The sequence below is a fragment of the Elephantulus edwardii genome, unplaced genomic scaffold, assembly GCF_000299155.1.
Source record: "Elephantulus edwardii isolate Elephantulus edwardi_28Jun2011 unplaced genomic scaffold, EleEdw1.0 scaffold00082, whole genome shotgun sequence".
In the NCBI taxonomy this organism is placed as follows: domain Eukaryota; kingdom Metazoa; phylum Chordata; class Mammalia; order Macroscelidea; family Macroscelididae; genus Elephantulus; species Elephantulus edwardii.
Window position 1 is genome coordinate 5,993,035 of NW_006399832.1, and position 24,852 is coordinate 6,017,886.

The 24,852-nt window shown below is 40.4% G+C and overlaps 1 protein-coding gene across 1 annotated transcript in view; it reads left to right on the forward strand.

Moving 5' to 3' along the window:
* Nucleotides 1–384: 384 nt before the first annotated feature.
* Nucleotides 385–24,852, forward strand: part of THBS4 (thrombospondin 4) — an 88,321-nt gene continuing 63,853 nt past the window's right edge. The window contains exons 1-2 of the mRNA XM_006889852.1: nt 385–476; nt 4,561–4,764. Of these exons, the coding sequence (XP_006889914.1) occupies nt 389–476; nt 4,561–4,764 (292 nt within the window). The 5' untranslated portion in view covers nt 385–388. The remainder of the gene's footprint in view (nt 477–4,560; nt 4,765–24,852) is intronic.

A 24,852-nucleotide genomic window follows, 5' to 3' on the forward strand; every position in this document is an offset into this window, starting at 1 on the left:
CCTTTCTCGCCTTTCTCTTCCCCGCCCATGCTCCTGGCTCTGGTCACCCCTGCTCTTCCCGGAGAAAGGGGATCCCCGCCAAGGGGGCCGCCCCAGCGTCTGTCCTCTCCGCCCAGGGGGCCGGCCAGACCATAAAGAGTGGGGCCGCCCCTGCAGCCCAGCGGTGATCGCCCGCAGCTTCACACTAGCCGCCAGAACTCAAGTGCCCCCGACAGCTGCCTGGCCCCTGCGCTCAGCACTGCGCTCCGCGCCTTGGGCCTCGAGCCTTCACCTGCGCCTCCAGCAGAGAGCCAGGACAGAGGGCCAGTGCGTGTGCGCCCAGGGACACTGAGGCAGAGCCACCGCTGCTGTCACCCGTGGACACCTCGTGGGAATCAGAAGAGCCAGCATGATGGTCAGGCTTAGCGCTGCCTTCCTCCTGCAGTACCTGGTCCTGCAGCTGAGGCTGGGGGCCCATGCCCAAGTCACCCCCCAGGGTAAGTGGGCTTGAGCCTTGGGGAAAGCGAAGAGCTCAAGGTTACAAGGTTTGTGAGCCTGCGAACTGCACTCACAGGGGCCTCTGTTGCCCCTGGCTTGCTGTCCCTCGGCATTTCTGAGCTCAGTACTCCAGTGATGAGGCCAAGTCCCTAGAGCAACATTTTGGGGCATGTAAAACTGTTTAGTCCATGCCAAGAAGTGGGGTCTATTTCAAATATTACCATAGGACCTTAGACCCCTAAAAGGGCCTGTGTGGTATAGTGCAACATCTGAATGATGTGCTTAGACCGTTTTGTGTCCCCCAGTGGACTCCTGTCTCTGAATCCTGCAGGAGTCCTCTTCGCCCAGACCGACACTCAAACCAGCGTTCTGTGTGCCCAGACATCTGCCTTTTGCCGCTTGAATCTCATTGGACACCCCCACCCAAACATACTCTCTTTTAGGAGTTAGTTGGCTTAATCTCTTGATTCCTAAAATGAAATAGAAGAAAGGGTAGAAAAATCTGTGTGTGGTGGGCTTTTTTTTTTTTTTATGGAAAGCTAAAAAATGTGGTAAATAATTGAAAAAGACATCTGCATAGTCAATCCACAAATCCCTTTGTGAGATGAGGTGGAAATAGTTGTCAGGCAGGAAGCATTCTACGTTAAACAGATCTTTTTTTTTTTTTTTTTAAGACTGAAAGAAATTAATTACTTAAGCAAGGAGTTCTTGAGACTTTAACTTTCCAGTGTGGTGACCTCCATCTGTTTGAAACTGGTGCCCGGATTGGCTTATTGCTAAGAAAATAAAACTGGAAAAGATACAAAGCTTAGAGTTGAGGTAGTTATTCCGCAGAAATCCCAGTGAAAACCTTGTGAGAAATGCACTCAGATGGCACTCTGAGCTCTTGTCATTTTTGCATTTCAATCATTTCCCATTTAAATTCTCTTTCACCAAAGTGATTCCATGCACAAGGCCACCAGAAGTGAATATCAGAGTGTTCTGTGTTGCTAGCTTCTGGCTTGGGCTGAAATATTTGAAATGTTGTGATCTATTAATATGTATGCATTGTGACCTGTGAGGTAAGAAGGGAAACACTACTGTGATTATTTGGCATGCTTGAATTTACAGTATTGGTTTTATAGAAATACTTGACATTTGCAAACACAACTTCATGATGCTCCCTGGATCTGGATTTCCATTTCTCCTTAGATGAAACTGCCTGTTTTATGGAAACCTGAGCACATACCATCCAACCGAAATCATCCTCTTAATTTAGTTGCTGTAGATGATCTGATTAAGTCAAGTTTCTGACAGATTCTTTTATTGAGTTATCCAGTTTGCAGTCATCAGCTCAACCGAATAATTTGCTTATCTCTCTTTTTACTTCGGAGTTGCTCTGCCAGAGTCTTAAATTAATATGTATGCGATTTACATACCACAGCAGTTGGGCTTATTGGTAGCAGTAATTTCACCTCTAACACTAGAAGATTGGGATTAGACCCTGGTGGTGTTACTAAAATTGTAGTAACATTAATGGAAAATTGTTGTGTCTCATTTCCTTTTAAAAACACCCTCTCAACTCATTATTAACTAATCTCAATTCTGCCTCTTGAGAGAGAAGTGTATCCAGCCATCCACACAGACCCAAGTGTGGCAAGTTTAATTTGAACAAAGTTATTGGTACGATCATAGTCAACGAAAGAATCAAAAAGATCAAGCGTTTAGTTTTGAATGCAGTCCCCATATTTAAAACACCCATCCCTTTCCTGCAAATGATCTGCCCTAAGTGGAACTTCCAAACATACTGTTTTTATTTCCCTTTGCCCTTACTGGTAGAAATGTAACAATCCCAACCCTGGAAAATTGAAAGTCTTCATTTCCTTTTTGATTTTCCATGGACAGTAGTCTTCATATTTTCAAGGTGTGAAGTGCAATGAAGAATAGATTAAATATTCTGTTTTCCTACACTTGAAGTTTTAACTTTATCATTGTAGAAGATTCTCTGGTACATGTGAAAGAAACAATATAGACCCACTTTGAAGGAAGACTATTTTTTCAAAACAGTAGGCCTTGAGTAACTATTTGTTTTCTAATTTGTATTCGTTTTTTTTCTGCTTGCGAAAGCAATACTTGGTCACTGCATAAAAAAAGAAAGCAAATGAAAACTAGGATAAGAAAGGAAAAAGAAAATTCTTAACACAGAGAAAGCCACTATTGATGTTAACATTATGCTGTGTAGGCTTCCAAGCATTTTTCTATGCAAGTAATTCTTTCAAAATAGGTTTGAGTTATGCATACTTTATAACCTTTTTTGTCCTTAATACATCATTCTTGATGTGTGCCATTGAGTTGGACCCTCTCTCTGGCAGATTTTGAAAGGCAATTAATCTCATGGGAGGAGATTTCCCATACTTCTCCATGGAGTGGCTGGTGGATTTGAACTGTGTGCCTTCAGGACTGCAGCACGGTTTCTTGCCACTAACATTTTATTAAACCATGTCAAGACCCCCAAATATGTTGGGTAGCTTTGACCAAGGAAAACCATGACTCTAGAAGATTTTACCTGTCTCCTTGTGTTTTAAACCTTTAGTACTTATATATTTCTAGAGTCATTTCTTCAGTCAAATCCAATTTTCCAAAGCCCCGTAATCTTAGCAAAGACAGTTTATCTCTTCACAGTAAACCTCTATACTAGTATGTTAACTTTTCTATTCTTTTCAATTAGAATGCTTCTCATACCTAAGTCCTTTTTATATAGACATTCTAGAGCTAACATTTGTGGTCCATATCCTTGCATTGAAATAATTTCCCATGTTTATTCATTATTTCTTGAGGATAGATTTCTATAAGTAGAATTGTTAGATATACGATTGTGCATAAATATTTTCCTAAGAATATGCATATTTTAGGACCTTTGAACTATCTTCAAAATGTTTAACTAGCTTCAACCCCATCCAAAAATATACAGAAATGTCCACTTTCCTTCTCTTGCCTTAATAATGGAATACTAGCATTTTATTGTTTTCTAATTTGATCATGAAAATAAGATCTTATTGTTTAAATTTGCAACTCTTTCATCATTTATTAGACATATGAACATTTATTTATATAGTTGGCCCTTTAAAATTGTTTTCTTATTAATTGCCTTTTCATATTCCTTTCCTATTTTTCTCTTGAGACTTTTATCACGTTATTAACTTGTGATAGCACTTTATAAGTTATGGATGGTAATATTTTGATAACCATATTATTGAATCTAAGAGACCACTCTAGGTGCTGGAATGCTACTGACTATTGGATTTGTTTGGATAACAATCAACTGAGCTAACAAATACTAAGTAGTTTCTAAGGAAAGTGCCCGCATTCTTTTTTTGCCTCTTCAGTGACTATGGACATACTCTCTGACAGTCTCTACAAATATTACAAAGTTTTTGAGAGAAAGTACTTCTTGCTTAATCAAAAGAAGTTATACAAATGTAGACTCTAGATTTTGTAGATCAACCATATCAGTGAGAGTAGAAAAGAAAATACAATGTTCAGCTTTTTGTTTCATGTTGACATTTTTTTGTCAGACAGATATTGGAGAATTGTAAAAGCATAAACAGAACATCAATGTATCACAAAGACAAAAAAAGCAGTTTTTTTGGAAATATCTCTCCCACCACATTCTTGCTTTCTGCAGCTGTCCCTGCCTCCTTTATCATTTAACAGGAAAATACAATTAGTTCTAGTCCCAGATATGTATAATGGACCCAAAGGCAAAATTCACTAGTTGTGGACACAAGGAAAACAATGACTTTAGATGTTCTCACCTGTGTTCCGGTATTTCAAACCCTCAGTACTTTCCCTTTTGTGTATTTTCTTTAGCCACAGCCAATTTTGTGTTTCTAAATGGTGAATATTGCATTACGCTTCTCCTATATATCTAATCACTGTAAGAAACTCCTGATGATTTGACAATGTGGAAAAACAACTGGAAACTTCATTCCCTGCCTTTTATATTCCTTTCCATTTAGCCGATTGTCTCATTGCCCCTCCCACAAAAAGCATTTACCAGAAAATTAACTCTTTAACTGATGATGTGTTTCTCTTGTTTTCCAGTCTTTGACCTTCTACCCACCTCCAGTCAAAGACTGAATCCACACGTTCTGCAGCCAATCCTGACAGACCCCACCCTGAACGAGCTCTATGTAATCTCCACCTTCAAACTGCAGTCTAAAAGCACAGCCACCATCTTTGGCCTTTACTCTTCACCTGACAACAGCAAGTATTTTGAGTTCACTGTGATGGGACGCTTAAACAAAGGTAAGCAAATTTGAAAACATCATTGTCTTGAAAATTCCCTTTTGTGTTCAGGCTTTGGGGTCTACTTCCCTTAAATGACTTCCTTGCACACTTTTATTCTCATCCACTTTTGCTTCCAAGACTAAATTCTTAATATACATTTACCTATAATAGACACTAGGGTAATATTGGATAAAAGGGATGAAAAATTACTTATGTTCAAGATACCCTTTGACATTGTCCCATTCTCACATCATTCTGGATCCAGATTCTGGGAAGGGCAGGACCAAAACAATTAGACATCTACAACTTCATCTGTTCCCTTGGAAGGACATAAATGGACAAACATTAACAGCACCTTCTTGTCTTTGATAGAGAGGACATACCTCATGCAGCAGAGCAGTGAGAAGCTCTCAATCCTACCTGTTTCATGCCAGTTTACCCAGGTCTATTATCTGTTTGTTCCCTGTGTTGTTATCTGGTTTGCTGCCAAAGTGAAATACAATGAGCTCTAAGAAATGACTCCCAAGTCTTTTCATCTCCTGCTTTTCGACTTATGCCCTAGGGACGGCAACTGTTCCTGTTTATTGAGGAATGTGGCAGATATGGGTTCAGGCTGCTTCACATATTTAATAAGAATAGGACTGGCCCTTCTGAATAGATTTTGTATTGCTTCATAATGTAGATATCTTGAGTGCTTCATACTCTCTTCATGTCTGATGGTGCTTGCACACTTAAATCTGCAGGCATTAAAAACTGAAAAATAGCCTTTATTCTTAGCCTTCATCGAGCTAGAGTTGTGGTGGGGAGGAATGGGATTTTAGCTACTTCATTTATATCTAGTTCCAACTTCTCCCTACCCCTTATAAACCTGATTCCTGATTCCTCACAGCCTCTATAAGGCAGGCTTTGATGAGGTTCAGATAATGAATAGACTCTGTAGAGATGACCAGCAGATGATTTAGCCATTCTTACCCCTTTGCCCCCATCATTGGCTGTGATGGGAGGTGATTTAATTCATCTCACTGCCTCATATCAGCTCCATTTTGACTCACATCTTTTGAGAGAACTACTTGTCTTAGAAACACACTGCTGTCAATCTATGATCTGTAAGAATCATTATTATTCACCTGAATATCGGCAGCTTCCCAGTATACTGTTCTGCTGTAGGTGCATTAGGAAGAGTTTTGTTTTAGCTCACTCAGATTAAAGACTAGAAGACTCTGTAGAATGGAAAGACTGCTGCTAGCTTTCCAATCTCCCTGAATCTTATCTTCTATTTCTACATTGGTCCCTATCGTATGATCCCCTTATGGAGGGTCTATTTTGTTTGGAAACACAAGAAGCATTTTTCCCCGAACAAGTTTTTCCACTTATTTTGTGTAAGAAGGATCCACACCAGATGAATGAGCAAGAAGGTTGATAAGAAAAGAGTTGTCAGGGCGTTTCCGCTGAAGAATCACCAGTCATTTGATTCAGCTGCACATACCAACTTATGGTCATGTTAGAGGAGAGCATGAAATGGTTGATGGACACATCTTTAGCCTCCAGCTGTTAGAAAACATGCACACATCTTAGAAAACTTGAAGAGTCTTGAAAGAATATAGACTTTAACATCCTGAAAAAAGAAATTAAAATACATGCTAGTGTTAGTGCTTGGAGAGCTGAAGACTATGGAAAAAAAGAGGACATTTGGAATGTTCTAGAATGGTGCAGCAGTCCCTTCTTGCTGGAACAATAAAAAGAAGCCACTGGCTGCACCACATCCAAGGAAAAGAGCTGGTGTGTGATTGTGACTCCATATTGAAGTCCACAGGGAGCTCTGGTGGTGTAGTTAATAGGGAGTTGTGATGCTAATCCAAAGACCAGGTCTCTCCAGAGGTTCGAATCTGCCTGCTACTATGGGTAGGAACTGGAAAGCGCCTTTCCGTCCATTGACAGGAATGACTTGGAAGAAGGAGAATAACTATACATAAAATATCAAAGAAGAACAAGACCCTTTTTGAGGCCCTTTTTTGGAACAAAGTAAGGTGTTAAGTCCTGATGAGTGGAGTGTAAAGGATATATATCCATCTGCTTCTACTCACATCGTTTCCAAATTATTCCACTCATGATCGCCTGATTTCAATTCCCAAAGCATAATGCAGATTAGTCATATTTAATACCAAAGACTTTCAAAGATTCTCAATTTCAACTGAATAAGACATAAATGCCTAAGGTGGGCAAGCAAAGATTTGACTGCATGATTCAAGCTACTCTTCCAATTTATTCTTCCTCCCAGCCCTTATGGAGCCCGTGTTCCAGCTAGATGGACTAGCAACCATTCCCTGCACTCAACCATGTGGTCCTTACTCCTGCACCTATTCTTACTCCTACTCCCCTCAGTACACACCATACTGTATCTCCCAACACCAAAATCCTACACATTCAAGACCCAACTCAAATGGGCATTTGGGATCTTTTTTATATGACTTTATACCTCTTAAAGTCAGGAAGAAAGGAAGGAGAGGAGAGGAGAGGAAAGGAAAGAAAAGGAAAGGAAAGGAAGACAAGGAGGCAGGAAAGAAGGATCAAAATGGATGTTGGAGGAGACCCTATATCTTGCTCTTGAACAAAGAGAAGTTAAAGCAAAATGAAGTAGGACTCTGAAAGAGTACCTTGAAAAGACAAAGCAAAGTATTATTGTGGCACAAATAAAGATGTAGTATTAGACAAAAGGGAAGAATGTACTTGGCATTTATCAGTCTAAAAAACTGAAGAAAAAAACCAAAGCCTCAAATTATCATAGTGAAAATTTTTATGGGCAAATTATTAAATAATGAATATTACTGCTCCAGTAACAGTGGCAAAGTTTAACAGGGCAATAAGTAATAAATGTTGGAGAGGATGTGGCAAGAAAGGAACTCTTATACATTGTTGATGGGATTGTAAAATGGTGCAACCACTCTGGAAGGCAGTTTGGCATTTTCTCAGAAATCCAAACATAGAAATTACATATGAACCAGCTATTCACTGCTTGGAATATACTCTGAGAAAATGAGAACTGAGGCACAAACTGAGATTTGTACACCAATATTTATAGCAGCATTATTCACCGTCACAAGGACATGGAAACAGCCCAAATGTCCAACCACAAATGAATGGATTGAGAAATTATGGAACATTCATTCACACAATGGAATACTATGCAGCACGCAGGAGCAATGATTTTTATAAATTATTACCTAGCTTGGGAGGGACTGGAGGGCATTATGCTGAGTGAACTAACTCAGTCCCACAAGAATAAATATTTTATAAAACCATTATTTTAGAATGAGTATAAGGATACAAGAGCTGTAGGAGAGGCTGGAAGCAGAGGGATGAGGATGTGTAAGGGGGGATTAATCATCAGGTTGTACAATTTGATAGGTGGGGGGTGAGCGAAATTGAAAGAATTTGTTCTTGAAAACCATGTATTCTCATTTTGTAAATAAACTAGTAGAAAGTTTTTTAAAAACCCAACTTAAAAAAAATGGAAGGAATATATAGAGTCACTGTACCAGAAGTAATTAGAAGTGTTCTTAACCATTTCAAGAAATAGTATATGATCAAGAACTAATGATTCCGAAAGAATAAGTTCACACTGCACTTAAGGCATCAGCAAAAAATAGGGCTCCAGGAATTAATGGAATATCACTTGAAGTGTATCAGCAAACAAATGCAGCCCTGGACATACTCATTCATCTATGCCAAGAAATTGGGAGACAGCTGGCTAACTGACCGGAAGAAATCCATATTTGTACCCATTCTGAAAAGAGGCAACTCAACAGAGTGTGTAAACTATCAAACAGTATCATTGACATCACATGAAAGTAAAATCTTGATGAAGATTATTTTAAATGACTGGGGCAGTACTAGGGAAAAGCTAGAAATTCAATTTGGATTCATTCAAGGCTCAGGAATGAGGGCTATCATTGCTGTTGTTGGGTGGATCTTAGCTGAAACAGAGACTACCAGGCAATTATTTGTTGTTGTTATTGTTATATACCATCAAGTCAAGTATGACTCTTAGAGACACCATGAAAAACAGATCTGAACCCTATCCTCCACCATCCTTATCTGACACATTTAAGCCCATTGTTGTAGTCACTGTATCAGTACATCTTGTTGAGGGTCTTCCTCTCCTTTTATGGCTCTCTTCCTTTGCAAGAATAATGTGCCTCTTGAGGTGCTTGCTGCAGAAGGTCAAAGTCTTCAGTCTTCAATATGGATTTAAGTTCAACATCAAGAAGACAAAGATTCTCACCACAGGGCCAATTGGCAGAACCATGATAGATGGACAAGAGATTGAGGCTGTTAACAATTACAGCTAGCTTAGCTCCACAATCAACACCCTTGACACCAGCAGTCAAGAAATCAAAAGATTAATTGCATTGGAGAAAATCAATGACCTCTCCAGAGTACTGAGAAGCAACATTGTCAGTCTACAGACTAAGATGCACCTGATCTAAGCCATGGTCTTTGCAATTACTTGCTATGCATCAGAAAGCTAGACAATGACTAAGGATGACAGAAGAATTGATGCCTTTGAGTTGTGGTGCTGGAGAAGAATCTTAAACATACTATAGACCACCAAGAAAACCAATAGGTCTGTCTTGGAAAGGGTGAAACCAAGTTTCTCTTTGGAGGCTAAGATTTTGAAGCTCTGTCTCACATACTTTGGGCACATGACCAGGAGAGACCAGTCATTGGAGAAGGACATCATGCATGGAAGGATAGAGAGACAGTGCAGGAGAGGAAGATCCCAGATGAGATGGATTGACACAATGACTGGGGTAATGGGGGCTGGTGTGACAGGGCAGGCTTCAGAGCTGTTGTACATAGAGCTACTTAACAACTTATATTTGCAGGCAATTCAGTGGCACATAACAACAACAACAACCAGAGAGTAGGCTATGTAAATCATAATAAATTGTGCCTCACACTGGGAAGAATGAGAATTCCAGAGCACTTAATTATGTTCATGTGAAACTTGTACAAGGACCAAGAAACAGTAATTTTAAAAGAAAAAGGAGATACTGCTAGTTTAAAATCCTGAAAGTTGTATGTCAGGGTTGTATCTTTCACAACACCTATTAAATATGCTGGGAGCACTAATGGCCCAGTGGGTAGAACGTTACACTGCTAACCCACAGATGATACCTGTAAGGTTGTTAGAATCAGTGGCAGCTCCAAGGAGGAAAAGAAGCAGTCTCTTCTCATGTGATTTACAGCCTCTGAAAATCTGCTGGAGGGTCAGATATAAGTCAGTTCCAACTTGATAGTGGTGACTTGAGTTTGAGATTCAGTACATAACCTGAACAAATAATCTAAGATGAACTATAAAAGAATGTGGCATTGGGATTAGAAGAAGACTCATAAAGAACCTACAGTATTGCTAAAGTCAAAGAGAACTTGAAACACTTAAGAAAATTAAAGATTACAGTCTTCAGTATGGATTACACATCAACATCAGGAAAGTAAAGATCTTCACAACTGGTATAAGTTGTTGTTGATTACCAACCCATAGCTGACCCTCCAGAAGGTTTTCAGAGGCAGTTAATTGCACAGAAGGAGATTGACCATCCTATCCCCGAGGAGCAGTTGGTGGTCTAGAACTGTGTGCCCTTGGGGTTGCAGCACAGCTTCTTTCCACTAGGCCACCAGAACCTAACACCACAATAAACGGAGAAAAGACTGACATTGTCAAGGGTTTCATTTTACTTGGATCCACAATCAACACACCTATTACATTGGGAAAATCAGCTGCCAAGGACTTCTATAAAGTACTAAACAGCAAGAATGTCAGCCTAAATCTAAAATGTATTTGATGAAAGATATGGTGTTTTCAATTGCTTTATATGCAACTAAAAGTTGAACTTCTACCATTGAGTTAATAGGCAATATCATGACATCTGGAGAAAGGATTGAAACTGTCAATGATTTCATCTTACATGAATCCACAATCAACTCTCTTGATACCAGCAGTCAGGAAAGAAAGAAATGTACTACTTTGGTCGAATAGATCTGAATTTGTTCCCATTCCCAAGAAAGGTAATCCAACAAAATGTGGAAACTATCAACTATTATCATTAACATCACATGCAAGCAAAATACTGCTGAAGATAATTATAAAATGGCTAGAACAGTACATAGGGAACTGCCAGAAGTTCAGGCAGGATTTAGAAAGGGCTGTGGTACCAGGGAGATCATTGCTGATGTCAGGTGGATCCTGGCTGAAAGTATGCTGAGCAAATTATTTGAGAAGCTGAATCTATGAAGAGGAACGTGGCATCATGATCAGAGAGAGACTCAGCAATAACCTACATAATGCAGATGTCACAACCTTGCTTGCTGAAAGTGAGGAGGACTTGAAGCACTTATTGCAAAAGATCATCAACAAATAAATACACCCTTCAATATGGATTGCAGCAACTAACAACATAACAACAACATTCCTTTGGTCAAGTCTGCTATCAGGTGGACCACTCCAAAATATTGAAGAACAGTGATATCAGTTTGAAGACTAAGGTGCACCTGATGCTTACCATGGTCTTTTCAAACACTTGTTACGCATCTGAGAGCTGGACAATGATGACAGAGAAGAATTGATGCCTTTGAGTTATGATGTTGGAGAAAAGTACTGAATAGTTCCATGGACTGCTGAAAGAATGAACAGATATGTCTTAGAAAAGGTGCAGTTGGAATGCTCCTTGGAGGCAAGGATGGTAAAGCTTCATCTTTCTTACTTTGGGTATGTTGCTAAGAGAAGCTATTCCTTGGAAAGGAATGTCATGCCTGAAAAGGTGGAGGAGGGTCAGGGAAAGAGAGGATGACCCTCAACTAGAGGAATTGTCATAATGACTTCAGCAGTGAACTCAAGTGTGTCAGAGATGATAAGGATGGCATGGGATAGGACAAGGTTCAGATTTGCAGTTCATATGGTCCCTATGAGTTATACTCAACTTGATGGCAGCTAACAATAACAAAAGTTTGACAATGGACAAAAAGACTGAAGAAGACTTGATGCCTTTGAATTGTGGTGTTGGAATAGAGTACTGAATGTCCACAAGTCGGAATCAATTCAATGGCAATGAGTGGGGGCAACATTCACAGAGCCCTTATACCATACACAAGGACCGGGCTTCAGGCACAGCACTCTTCCTCTTCATTTTCTTAATATTCTTATAAGGTGTTCTTGAGCAAGTTCCAGTTTAAAGGGCTCATGTGCAGAAAATAGAAGAAATTTTTTTTATATTGGTTTGCTTACATTGTGTTTCACACTATCCTTCATCTACATTGTGTTTCATACAATCATTTCCCATTCATTATGTTTTATAAAATTAGTCACTATGCCCCCCATTACCCTGTCTTTCCAGATTCCTGCTGGATCTTAAAAAAAGAATTTTTTTAAACTGGCAAAACACTATAATAATTAGGATGTAAATGCTGAAACCTAATTGAGTAAAAATTAGTGATTACTGCACAAGGTATTAAAAAAGGGCTCTTTAAACCATTGTCAGAATATGGTAGGAATAAATTCACTGCTTACAGCAAGCTAGCAGATGAGGGAAATAAGTTAGATTTTATTCTTTTCTTCTATTTCACCCAAGGGTGTCAAGAATGGATCAAACATTGTTTTAAAAAATCCAAGCTAAACAAACTAGACAAGGTATTGGTAGGACAGTTGCTAGTTATTTTGATAACTGTCTGGACCCAAGCATCTTTACTTGGTGAAGTAAGAATAATAGCCAGTAACATAGTAATCATAGATGACAGATAGCTCCTAAAAGATTGGGAGAAACAAACGTTTTGATTTTATAAAGGGAAATGTGATTTCTGAAGAGATTTCACTGAAAAATAAAGCTATGTTATTAAAAGGCAAAATAGGTTCACTAAAATTAAGCCATATCATTTTTCCAGATTGTTCCATCACTGTTAGCAGAAGAAACTAGGTGTCCGCTCTCTCCATCCCTTCTGGCCACGTCACACTCATTCTCTATACATCACATACATGCGTCACATGTATGCTTGATACATTTGCTTGCTTCCTTAGATGGCATCATATAGCATTTGTCCTGTTATCACCTCTTTGTTTTGGTATGTTATTTGTTCACGAGTTCGTCCATGTTGTAGCATGTGTCAGCACTTCCTGTTAGCTGCTGTTGAATCATAGCTGTTGAATCAAAGTATGAGTCATAGCAACCTGGTGAACAGATCTGAACCCTGTCCTATCCTGTGCTATCCTCATCATCTCTGATACACTGGAGCCCATTGTTGAAGTCACTGTGGCAATCCATCTGGTTGAGGAATCTTCCTTTCTTTTGCTTACCCCCAACATTTCCAAGATGCAAAGCTGAACTAAGAGAGTTGAACATGTTGAATACAATCATGAAAGTTCACAGGACCTGCCATGCTGCCACAATGAGTCACAACTATTGAATGAAATTTGTCAAGATTAGAGGAGTGAAAAGTAAATGCTGAAGTAAAAGTGTGTGTCCTATTTAACAATAAGATCCAATCAGGGTTTAGCATAGATGGACTGGTTTTTAAAAACTCACTCAATTTTAGGCTTCATTCAGAGATGCCAGTCAGGTTAAGGAAGATATTACTCCCACTGTAATCTTAATTGTACAGACCATATCTATAATACTGTGTCTAGTTCTAGACATGCCGCATAAAGACACTGTCAAAGGTCACAAAATAATACCACTCTGGACACTGTTTTATACCAAGCCACTTAGAGGAATAATAGAAAGAATTGATGCCATTGAGCTGTGATGTTGGAAAAGAGTAGTAAATATGCCATGGGCTGCCAGGAGAACAAACAGATTCATCCTAGAGAGAGTGAGACCAGGCTGCTCCTTGGATGCAAGGATTCTGAAGCTCCATCTCATACTTTAGGGCATGTTTAAAAGATAAACCAGTCCTTGCAGAGGGACATCATGCTTGAAAGGGTGGAACCCTCAAAAGATGGATTGATTCAGTGACTAAGGTATATCAGACAATGAGATTAGCACAAGATAGAATAGGGTTTAGGGCTATTGTACATAGGGTCGCTATGAGTTGCAGGTTACTTGATGGCACATAACAACAACAACAACTTAGGGGTAACCTTGTTGCAGAAAATCAAGGAATGCAGCCTTCAGTATAGATTGCATCTCAATGTCAAGAAAACAAAAATCCTTACCACTGGACCAATAGGAAACATGGTGGATGGCAAAGAAATTGAAATTGTCAACAACTTCATCTTACTTGGGTCCACAATTAATACTCTTTGTATGAGCAGTCAGAAAATGAGGAGACATATTGAACTAGGAAAATCTGCAGTTAGGGACCTCTCTAAATTATTGAGAAGTAATGATGTTCATTTGAGGACTAAGGTGCATCTGATTCAGGCCCTGGTCTTTCCAATCACTTGCTATGCATCTGAGAGCTGGACAATGAATAAGGATGACAGAAGAATTGATCCTTTGAGTTGTGGTGTAGGAGAACAGTACAGAATATCTCATGACCACCAAAAGAATAAATATGTCTTGGAGAAGGTGCAGTGGGAGTGCCCTTCGAAGGCAAGGACAATCAGGCTTCACCTCCCATACATTGGGCATGTTGCTAGGAGGGGCTAGTCCTTGGAGAGGGACATGATTCTCGGAGGCATGGAGGGTTGATGAAGGAGAAGGTCGAACTAGGTGGATTGACATGATAACTGCCTCAATGGGTTCTGGTGTGCCAGGAAGTATAAAAATGGCCCAGAATAGGATTGGGTTCAGATCCACTGTTCACAGAGTCACTATGAGTCATACTCGACTCAATGGCACCTAACAACAACCCCCTAGGGACAATGAATTGCCCTGCCAACCTGAAGGCATGTGGTTCAAATCCACCAACTACTCTGTAGGGGAAAGATGTGCACTCTCCTGTGTGGTTTATAACCTCTGAAAACCCTCTGGAGGGTCAGCTATAAATCAGTTCCGACTTGATGGCAATAACAACCAGCCAAGAAGGTTAAAGGAGCTGGAGGAATTAAAGAGTCAGACAGAAAATGTGAGAGATATGAAAATTGCCTTAAATTATTTGCAGACTAACATTTGAAATGAGGATCAGACTAAATCTGTCTATAGCTCTGCAGAGTAAAATTAGAACCCCACTGGTGGAAATCAGAGGAAACAGACATTGGCTCAGAATTAGGGAAACCTTGGAGAGCTTTCCAGAAGTGAAATGGGTTTCTCTGCAAAGTAATGAGTTTCCTGTTACTTGAAATATGCTGCTAGAAGCAGAACTTTTATTGAAGGGATTTGTGAAGTGAGAAATTAAGCTGAAAGACCTCCAATGCTAATATTCTGTCATTCTACTAAGGTTAGAGAGACTGTTTGGGTACTTAAGGAATTCCTTTACATCCTCTCATATAACATGACCTTGGGGTTCTGTACACACTTAGCACATTCTCACCTGCCAGATATCTGTGGACCATGACAGCTCTCATTTTTTTGAAAATATAAAGTTTAATGTTATGTTTAATATTATACTATGTTTTCTTTCATTGGGTCATTTCTATGTGTGTATGTGTGTGTATGTGTGTGCATGTAGCCTATAAACTTTACATTTGTTCAAAACACCAGGAGATAAATTTTAAATGCACAGACTGTAATTATGTGTATATCACAGGTAGAAGTCACCTAGAGTACTTTCAGGAACGTCTATTTACCTTTCATATGTCTTTCCAGAGCTACAAAGACCTAGTGTTCTGGTTATAGAGATAAATAAGCAAAGACAAACACAAATATCCATCACATGGCAAGAAGACATTTTTAAAAATATGTAATGGGGAAAATAGATGTATAATGAATTAAAAAGAAGAGGAAACTTGGAAATTATAGATCTAATAATTTATTTTAAAGTGCCAAAGATCAGCAGCATTCACCTGGCAATCAGAAAGCCTTGAGTACCTTCACGGGTCTGCTGCTGTCATGGCAGGTCAGTTAGCACTAAACTTTTGTCCAAGGAAACCAAATACTATCAGTCCACATCTTTAAAGCTGGCCCCCTGCTCCATTGCTTTACATTCAGGATATACAGCAGTCCTCCTTATCCAAAGTGATACATCCCAAATCCCTTAGTGGATACCTGAAACTGAAGAGAGTACCAAATCCTACATATGACTTTCCCCCTTAAGTATACATACCTATGATGAAGTCTTGTTGTACTGCCAAAGGACCGTAGTTCAAATCCACCAGTTGCTCCATGGGAGAAAGAAGGCAATCTCCTTGTATGTGGTTAACTGTCTCTGAAAACCTGCTGGATGGTCAGCTGTGGGTTGGTTCTGACTCAACGGTATGCAACAACAACAACAACGCATGATACAGTTTGATTCCCAAATTAGTCACAGCAAGAGGTTAGCAACAATTAACAATTAAATGGAACAATCATGAAGTTAAAATAGGATTACTTTAACATATGCATTGTGCTACTATGGTGGCTGATCTCATAACCAATGTAGAACCTACACAGAACCTACAACGTGGACAAAAGGGATGATTCACGTCCCACAGGGTGGTTTGAAATTTTATCACACTACTCAATATGGGCATACTTCAGGGATGTGTCCTATCTCTATACATTTTCTGTCTATATGCAGAACAGATTACCCAGGAGGCTGGACTCTATGAGGAGAAATGTGGCATCAGGATTGGAGAAAGACTCATCAGCAATATGTGTTAGGTAAATGACACAACCCTGCTTGCTGAAACTGAGGGGTACTTGAAGTACTTGATGCAGAAGATCAAGGACTGCAGCCTTTAATATGGATTTAAGCTCGACATCAGGGAAACAATGATTCTCACCACTATGTCAACTGGCAGCATTATGATAGTGAAGAGACTGAAATTGCTAACAGCTTTAATTTGCTTGGCTCTACAATTAACATTCTTGGTATTAGCAGCCAGGAAATTAAAAGACAAATTGCACTGGGAAAGTCTGCTGTCAGAGAAGAACAATGATGTCAGTCTGGAGACTAAGGTGTGCCTGATCCAGGCCATGGTCATTGCAATCATATGCTATGCATCAGAGAGCTGGGTATTGGCTAGGGATGATAGAATAATTGATGCCTTTGAGCTGTGGTGTTGGTGAAGAGTATTGAATATACCATGGACTGTTAGGAGAACAAACAGGTTCATCCTAGAGAGGGTGAAACCAGGCTGCTCTTGGAGGCAAGGATTCTGAATCTTCATCTGACCTACTTTGGACATGTTGCAAGGAAGGACTAGTCCTTAGGGAGGGACATCATGCTTGGGAGGATAGAGGGACAGAGCAAGAAAGGAAGACCCTCAATGAGATGGACTGACTCAGTGACTGGGGTAATGGGGGTAAGAGTATAGGAGACAATAAGATTGGCAAGGGATAGAACTGAGTTTATAGGGCTGTTGTACATAGGGTCACTATGAGTTGCAGGTGACTCAATGGCACATAACAATGGTAACATCTCAAAATGGCTTCTAATCTAAAACTTACGAATTGTCTGAGTCTGGAGTTTTCCATTTAATAGTTTCAGATTGAGGTTAACAGAAATCGTAGAAAGAAAACTCACAGATAAGGTGAGATTATTGTCCAGTGCTATCAAACAACTCAACTGACTCATAGTGACTTGGTGTACAACAAATTGAAACTATATATATACTTTTTTTAACTACATAGTCCCTCCTTGTTAAAGCAATATTTGAAAATCCTAGGGAACTGTGGTTGGCTCTTGAAGAGAGCATTGTGCGGCCAACTCAAAGGCAGCTGATTTGAATCTACTTCAGGAGATAGATGGGTAGTCTTCTTCCCTGGGACATAATAGCCTCTGGAAACGTGCTGGAGGGTCAGCTAGAAGTCAGTTCCAGCTACCTAGCAATGAGAGAGAGAGATTTGAAAAGCCTTTTCCCAAGATGGGAATGTTTAAAGACATTATTGCTTTTTCTTGTCGTTGTTGTTGTAGTGTACTGTAGAGTCAGAACCGACCCATAGCTGACCCTCTGGTGGATTTCCAGAGGCAGTTACTTGCATGGGGGGAGATAGTCCATTCTTCTCCCACGGAGCAGCTGGTAAGCTCAAACTGCATGCCTTCTGGATTGCAGCGCTTTTTCTTGCTTTTTCATGTCATCAATGAGATCATATTTAAATAGGATAGACTGAAGCGATGCCTTTGAATTGTGGTGTTGGAGAACAGCACTGAATATCCCATGGACTGCCAGAAGAACCAACAGATGTCTTGGAGAATAGGCCACAAGGGTGCTCCTTAAAGAAAAAGATAGTGAAACTTCATCTCACATATTTTTGAGCATGTAATTAGGAAGAAGAGCTAGCTTTTGGAAAAGAACATCATGCTTGGAAAGGTGAAGGGTCAGTTAAAGAGAAGACCTTCAGAAAGATGGATTGACACAGTGACGGCAGCAATGGGCTCGAGTACATTGGAGATGATAAGGCTGACAAAGGCAGGGCAGGGTTCAGACCTGTTGTTCAGAGGGTCAGTAGGAGCTGCAGTTGACTCGATAGCACATAGGCACAACAGCATAGTTCTTCTGGTGGGTGGGTACCCTGGCATAAGCACACAGCTATTTGGAAATGACCATAAAATCAGACCTTAAATAATAAAAGCCACAAAGATGCTAAATTTAGAAGAGGAGGAATTCTATAAAATTGCTAATAGAAATTAACATTTCCTCTACTTGTTTAAAAAAAAAAGTATCACTGTGATACAAATATCAGAGTGGAAACATGAATACTCAATTTTATCTATTAAATGGTTGTATTTTGTATTGCAAATATTAATAAAAGGTCAGTTGCTTTGAAGGAAGGTAAAAGTAGTAAAATTAAGGGTCTATGTTCTAATGAAGGAGAGAAACATAAACACAAGTGAATATACTGAGAACTATAACTATGTAGCAGCCTATAACTGTATTTTTTCTTATTTGGCCTTCACTGAAAATGAAGCAGGAAAGGCAGGTGTTAACTCTAATTACGGTTTGAGGAACTGAAGCTTAGAAAAATGAACTCAACCAGAGTCAAGTAACTATTGAGCCATGACTGGAGCCTCAGTTCTGAAAAAGCACTTAAAAAAGAGCTGAGGCAGCGTGAGGGAATGTGATTGAGGGAGGGGAAGATTGTGGGGAAGAAGGAGCACGTCTACGTCAGGGAGTAGGCTACACACGAGCTGCATCCTGGCTTCAGATGCGCAGACATGAGGTAACAGGAGAATAATAGAGCATAGTCATATTCTCTAGAGCAGAGTCATCACAGAAAAATGAGGGCTAAGGAGGACAGAGAAAACTAGACACATGGAAAACACAGGTTGGCTGGGGACCAGTGATGAAGCTGTTAATGATGGAATATTTAGAGATCAGTATGAGATCCCATGGGATGATTAGGAGCCCTGGTGGTGTAATTTTTTCATTGTTGGGCTGTGCTCCAAAAGGTCAGGAGTTCAAATCTACCAGCTGTTCTGTGGTTAAAAATGAGGCAATCTTCTGTAAGGGTTTATAGCCTCAGACACACAATGGCAGGTCTCCATGGGATGGAAGCAGCTCCATGGCAATGGATGGTTTAGGAAGTTATAAAGAGTCACTAGTGGCCTACTTACTCCACAGGGAGTTGCCCTGCTAATCCAGCTGCTATGCCTCTCTGGCTGTTCAAATCCGCCAGTAGTTACTACTAGCAGGCCACCTCCTCCTGTATGATTTACAGCCTTAGAAACCCAAAGGAGGGCCATCTAGGAGTTGATTCTGATTCCATGGCAGTGAATTTTTTTTAAAGGTTGCCTCAAACTGTTAAGTGCTTGTCTCCTAGAAGAATAGTTGGTTTGAATGTATGAGGTGCCTCAGAAGAAAGGTCTTCCAAAAGGTCACAGCCAGGAAGGTCCGGTGCGGTTCCACCCTGAAATGCGTCAGGTCACACCAGAAGTCAGAGTCAAGTGGGTAGCAACTCGTTTGATCTTCTGGAGGGAGCAGCTGATAAGACAGTGGAGGCTCAGTGGTAGAATCAGGCTGTGAACTGGTTCAAACCAGGTCTGTCACTGTTGGTCCAGCCAAATTCAGCCCTGAATTTGTAACCTATTATTAATAAGAACAGGGAAACTTAAAGGTTGTAGTCCTGGAATGAGATGCTCAGAAGAGGCATAGTGAGCCGTTTTAGGAGCCTGACATGATATTGGATTACTACCAAGACTGTAGAGTGGCAAATTCAAATCAGCAAGATGACCTCCATCTTTGAGTGGGGCACAGATATTTCTAAATCAAGAGTTTTGGTTGCTATGCAACACACACACACACTGCTCTTGTTTTTAAAGAGGGACATTATGTTTTTAGCTCGGCATAGACTCATCATTTTCCCTTTTAAGGTACACCCATATTTTACCAACACAGGTCCATTCTAATTTCCTTTTGCTGATCAAAACTGAAACAGAAATTCCGTGTACAATTCTCACCTTCCTTGAAGGTAGATCCCATTTGATTCCTGGCCAATGTACTTCATATGCAGCTACCATCAGTCAGTGAGAGATCACATGTTGCTACGATGTTGGGAATGTTTCAGTGGAGCCTCCAGACTCCAATTGTAGGAATAAAAACCTGACGTGTCACACTGTGTGTGTTGTTGTTGTGTGCTGTCAATTTGGAACTGACTCATAGCTCACCCTCCAGCAAGTTTCCAGAGGCTGTAAATCACACAGAAGAACGTTGCCCATCTTTCTCCCATGAAGCCGCTGGTGGACTGGAACCACCTGTCCTTAGATTGGCAAAGCAACTCCTAACCCACTAGACCACCAGAGACCCTTTATTAGGTACATGTTGTTTTATTGTTATGTGCCATAGAATGGGAACCAACAAATAGCTGACCCTCTGGTGGGTTTTCAGAGGCTAAAAGTTGCATGAGAGGAGACTGTCCATCTTTCTCCCATGGAGCAGCTAATGAATTCGAACCTCATGATTTGAGGTTGTCAGCATTATTCCTTACCTCTAAGCCACTAGAGTCTGTTATGTAAATGGTCATCATGAATCAGGAACCAGCTTAAGAGCAGCTACCATAACAGGAGGTTATTGACAGACTTTGTCTCCTTGTGGGCTTGCCTTGTTAAGGTGAGAAGTTCATTGGAACAGTTCAAGAAGATGCCTGATCAGTTTTAGGGAAAGAGACCTTTGGTAGGAAAGAGATAGGAATCCTGAGAAAGAATGCAGAGATGCAGCAGAGTAGAGGTGGAGACATCTGCTGACGCTCCACCTTCAGTTTTAATCACAGGTGCACAGAGTTCTCTGACTCAGCCCTGCCGGATGATCAGGCTGAAATCACCAAACAAACTTGTTCCAGCTGATGGATGGTGGGAAACATGCCTGAGAACTGAATGAAAGCCAGCTGAAGAAACAGACTTGTACCGTGGCGATTTCCTGAGTGTGGTGCTCCCCTGAGTGGTGACCGGGCTGAGGTGCGGAGCCGGAAGGGAGGGCCGTCCCTCCATCTTCGGCAGGGCTGGCTTCTCACTCACTGCTTTCCAGTGGTGAGAAATGTTTGCCTTATTTCTTTCCTGCAGTCTTTTGTGCCAAAATGAGATGAGGTGAGCACTGGGGAAGGAAGCCGGAGAGGAGATGGGGGTCACTTCTGAAGAAGGTCAGGGAAACTCCCATCCAGCTCCAGGCTCTTGAGGACCAAATTTACACCAGAAAACAGATGTGAAAGCCTTGAACTCCCTTGAGCAAGAGCCTGGCTGCCCTCGGTGGTAGCCTTAAAGTCTGGAGATAGAATAAGTACAGAAGCACTGAAGTAAGCAATTGGCAATAAAAATGAAAACTGAAAAATGGAATCCATAAGAGAAATGAGAATGACTGTATCAAGTGTGAAGAATGAGAAATGTCAAAGCACTTGATCATTTGTCGACCAACAGACATTGTGAAGATGGAAGGTTCCACCATTCTCTTTCTGTCTCCCTTTCTAGTGTCACTAGATCTAGGAGCATGAGGAGTTTATCATTTTGATGTTGCATTGTAACTAAAAGTAAGGCTTAGAAATACAGAATCCACTGTAAGGATTATAAACACAGCAGTAGGATTTTGCCATCTGGAATATGATGTCAAATTGCCATTCTCTAAGCATTTTAATTTTATACATTAAAAGCAATCATTTAATTAAGTCATCTGAATTTCATATTCACAACATTTAATGTGCACCTGCCATGTGAAAAGTACTTGTCTAGGTACTATTTATAAAATTAAAACCAACTATTCAGTAAAATACACACACACACACACACAAAAAAAACTGTGGCCCACATGCCCTGTGAAGGCCTGTTAAAAGCAGGCAGCAGGCCCAAGAAAATATATTTCCTTTGAATTTCACAGACAGTTGAATTTGAGGATGAAAACCAAGAGTATTTGTGTTGAGCCACTATGTGTATCCTCTTAAACTGTTGAGGTGGAGAACAGAAGATGGAACCAGAATAAGGAGATAGAGAATAAATGTGTGTGTGACCTGATTGTTTAAGGGTCCAAAGGTGTTTGTTTGTTTGTTTTTTAATTGACTACAAATACTGCAGGTATTTGCAAAACTCTTTGAAATAATAAAGAATTTTAAGATTTTAAACATTGAATTCATGCCTGTGTTTGCGCTCAGCCCCCCCATACATTAATAAAGAAGCTTAGTAGTGTTTTATATTTCTAGAAATGCAGTCTAACTTGCCTTGCTTGCCAGACCTTATCTTCAGTTGCCAACCATATGGTTACTAATGTACATTTCCAACTGTTAATATTGAATAAAAAGGTAGAAAATTATGTTATAACCCAGATTGGAATTCCTGAAGAACTTCCAGCTGTGCCTATCAGCACAAGAGAGGAAGACCTCGGATGAGATGGAGTGATACAGTAACTGGGCCAATGAGGGTAGGTGTGTCGAAGTCAGTGAGACTGGTTCAGGACAGGGCAGGCTTCAGAGCAGCTGTACATACGGTCACTATGAGTCACGGGCAATTCAATGGCACATAACAACAAGACCATGAAGCTCTTATCTGAATGGAACAAGGAAACATGGTTTAAAATCAGGAAGGATGTGCCTCCTCAGGGGTGTATTCTTTCTCCATCTTAATCTGTATGCTGAGCAAATTCCTGAAGCCAGACCCTGTGAAAAAGAATGTGGCACTAAAATGGGAGAAAGACTCATCAGCCATCTGCACTTATGCAGATGACGCAGCCTTGCTTGCTGAAAGCCAAGGGGACCTGAAGCACTTGTTGCAGTGTGAGGATGGCACAGGATGATAGTGCAGGGTTCAGATCTGCTGTTCATAGGGTCACTATGGGTCGTACTCAACTTGATGGCACCTAACAACATCAACTACTACAACATTGCTTTGTGCAAGTCTGTTGTCAGAGAAGTCTCCAAAATACTAAAGAGAAGTAATGTCAGTTTGAAAACTAAGGTGAGCTTGATTCAGGACATGGACTTTTCAATTACTTGCTATGCATCTGAGTACTGGACAATGAATAAGGATGGTAGAAGAAAGTGATGCCTTTGAATTGTGGTGCTGGAGAGGAGCACTATATCCCATGGCCTGCCAGAAGGACGAACAGGTATGTCTTGGGAAGGTAAAGCCAGAGTGCTCCTTAGAGGCAACAATAACAAAGCTTTGTCTCTCATACCTTACAAATGTTAGGAGAAGCTATTCCTTGAAAAACTGTATCATGTTTGGCAGGGTGGAGGGTTTGACACGCAGCAATAGGCTCCAGTGTGTCAAAAATGGTGAGGTGGAACCAGATAGGAGAGGATTCAGATCTGTTTGTTGTTCACAGGGTCACTATGAGTCATACTCAACAGCTACTGAGAACAACAACAGACCACATGACAGGGACCTCTGGTCATAAAGAGTTGTGCTGCTAGCCAAAAGGCGCGTAGTTTGAAGCCATTAGCTGCTCCGTAAGAGAATGATAGACGATCTCCTCCTGTGTGATTTATAGCATTGGAAAAACTCACCAGCGGGTCAATTGTGAGTTGGTTCTCATTTGATGGTACTTAACAACAACAGACCACACACAGGGCAGCCCCAATTTGGCATCTACATTCTACAGAAAAAGTACCTGAGATGCAGCTGTATGTGTGAATCATAGACTAATAGCAACATAGTGTGTGCATGTGTTGGCTGCTTTTCTTTTACTCATCTTTTATGTTATGAAAGTAATGCATGATTGTTGCAGAGAAATTAGACAATAAAAATAAGCAAGAATGGAAAAAAAACCCCACATGTATATCCAAGTATATATGTATAAACATATTTAGAAAATTTGTCAACATTAAAATGGTCACTGTTAGGTGCTTGGATGATATGTAATTCTTTTCTCACTGTTCTCTGTTATCTAGTTTTTCTACAAGACATATACATTACATGTATAATGTTGTTATGTGCCATTGAGTCAACTATGACTCATAGTGACCCCATGAACAGTAGCTCTGAATCCTGTCATATCCTAAGCCAACCTCACTATATCTGACACAGCTTGCTTCCATTTGCCACAGACTCTGTATCAAATCATCTCATCCAGGGTCTTCCTCTCTTCTGCTGACCCGCTACTCTTCCAAGCATGATGTCCCTCTGCTAGGACTGGTCCCTCATGGCAACAAGTCCAAAGTAGGTGAGACAGAGTTTCACAATCCTTCCCTCCAAGGAGCAACCTGGTTTCACCCTCTCCAGGACAAAACTGTTTGTTCTTTTAGCAGTCCATGATATTTTTCAATACTCTTCTCCAGCACCACGATTCAAAGGCATTGATTCTTCTTCTGTCATCCTTAGTCCAACCCTCAGATGCATAGCAAGTAATTGGGAAGACAATTGCTTGGGTCAGGTACAGCTTAGTCACTAGACTGACATCATTGCTCCTTAAGCACTCTGAAGAGATCTCTGATAGCAGACTTTCTCAAAGGAGCTCATCTTTTGATTTCCTAACTGCTGGTGCCAAGAGTTTTGTTTGAATAAGAAAAACATCCCCCCAACTATGTTACTCTATACTGTATATTCTATAACTGTGTTATTCTTGAATAAAACTATTCTTATTCATAACTTCATTTATCATACAACAAAATTTGGTAA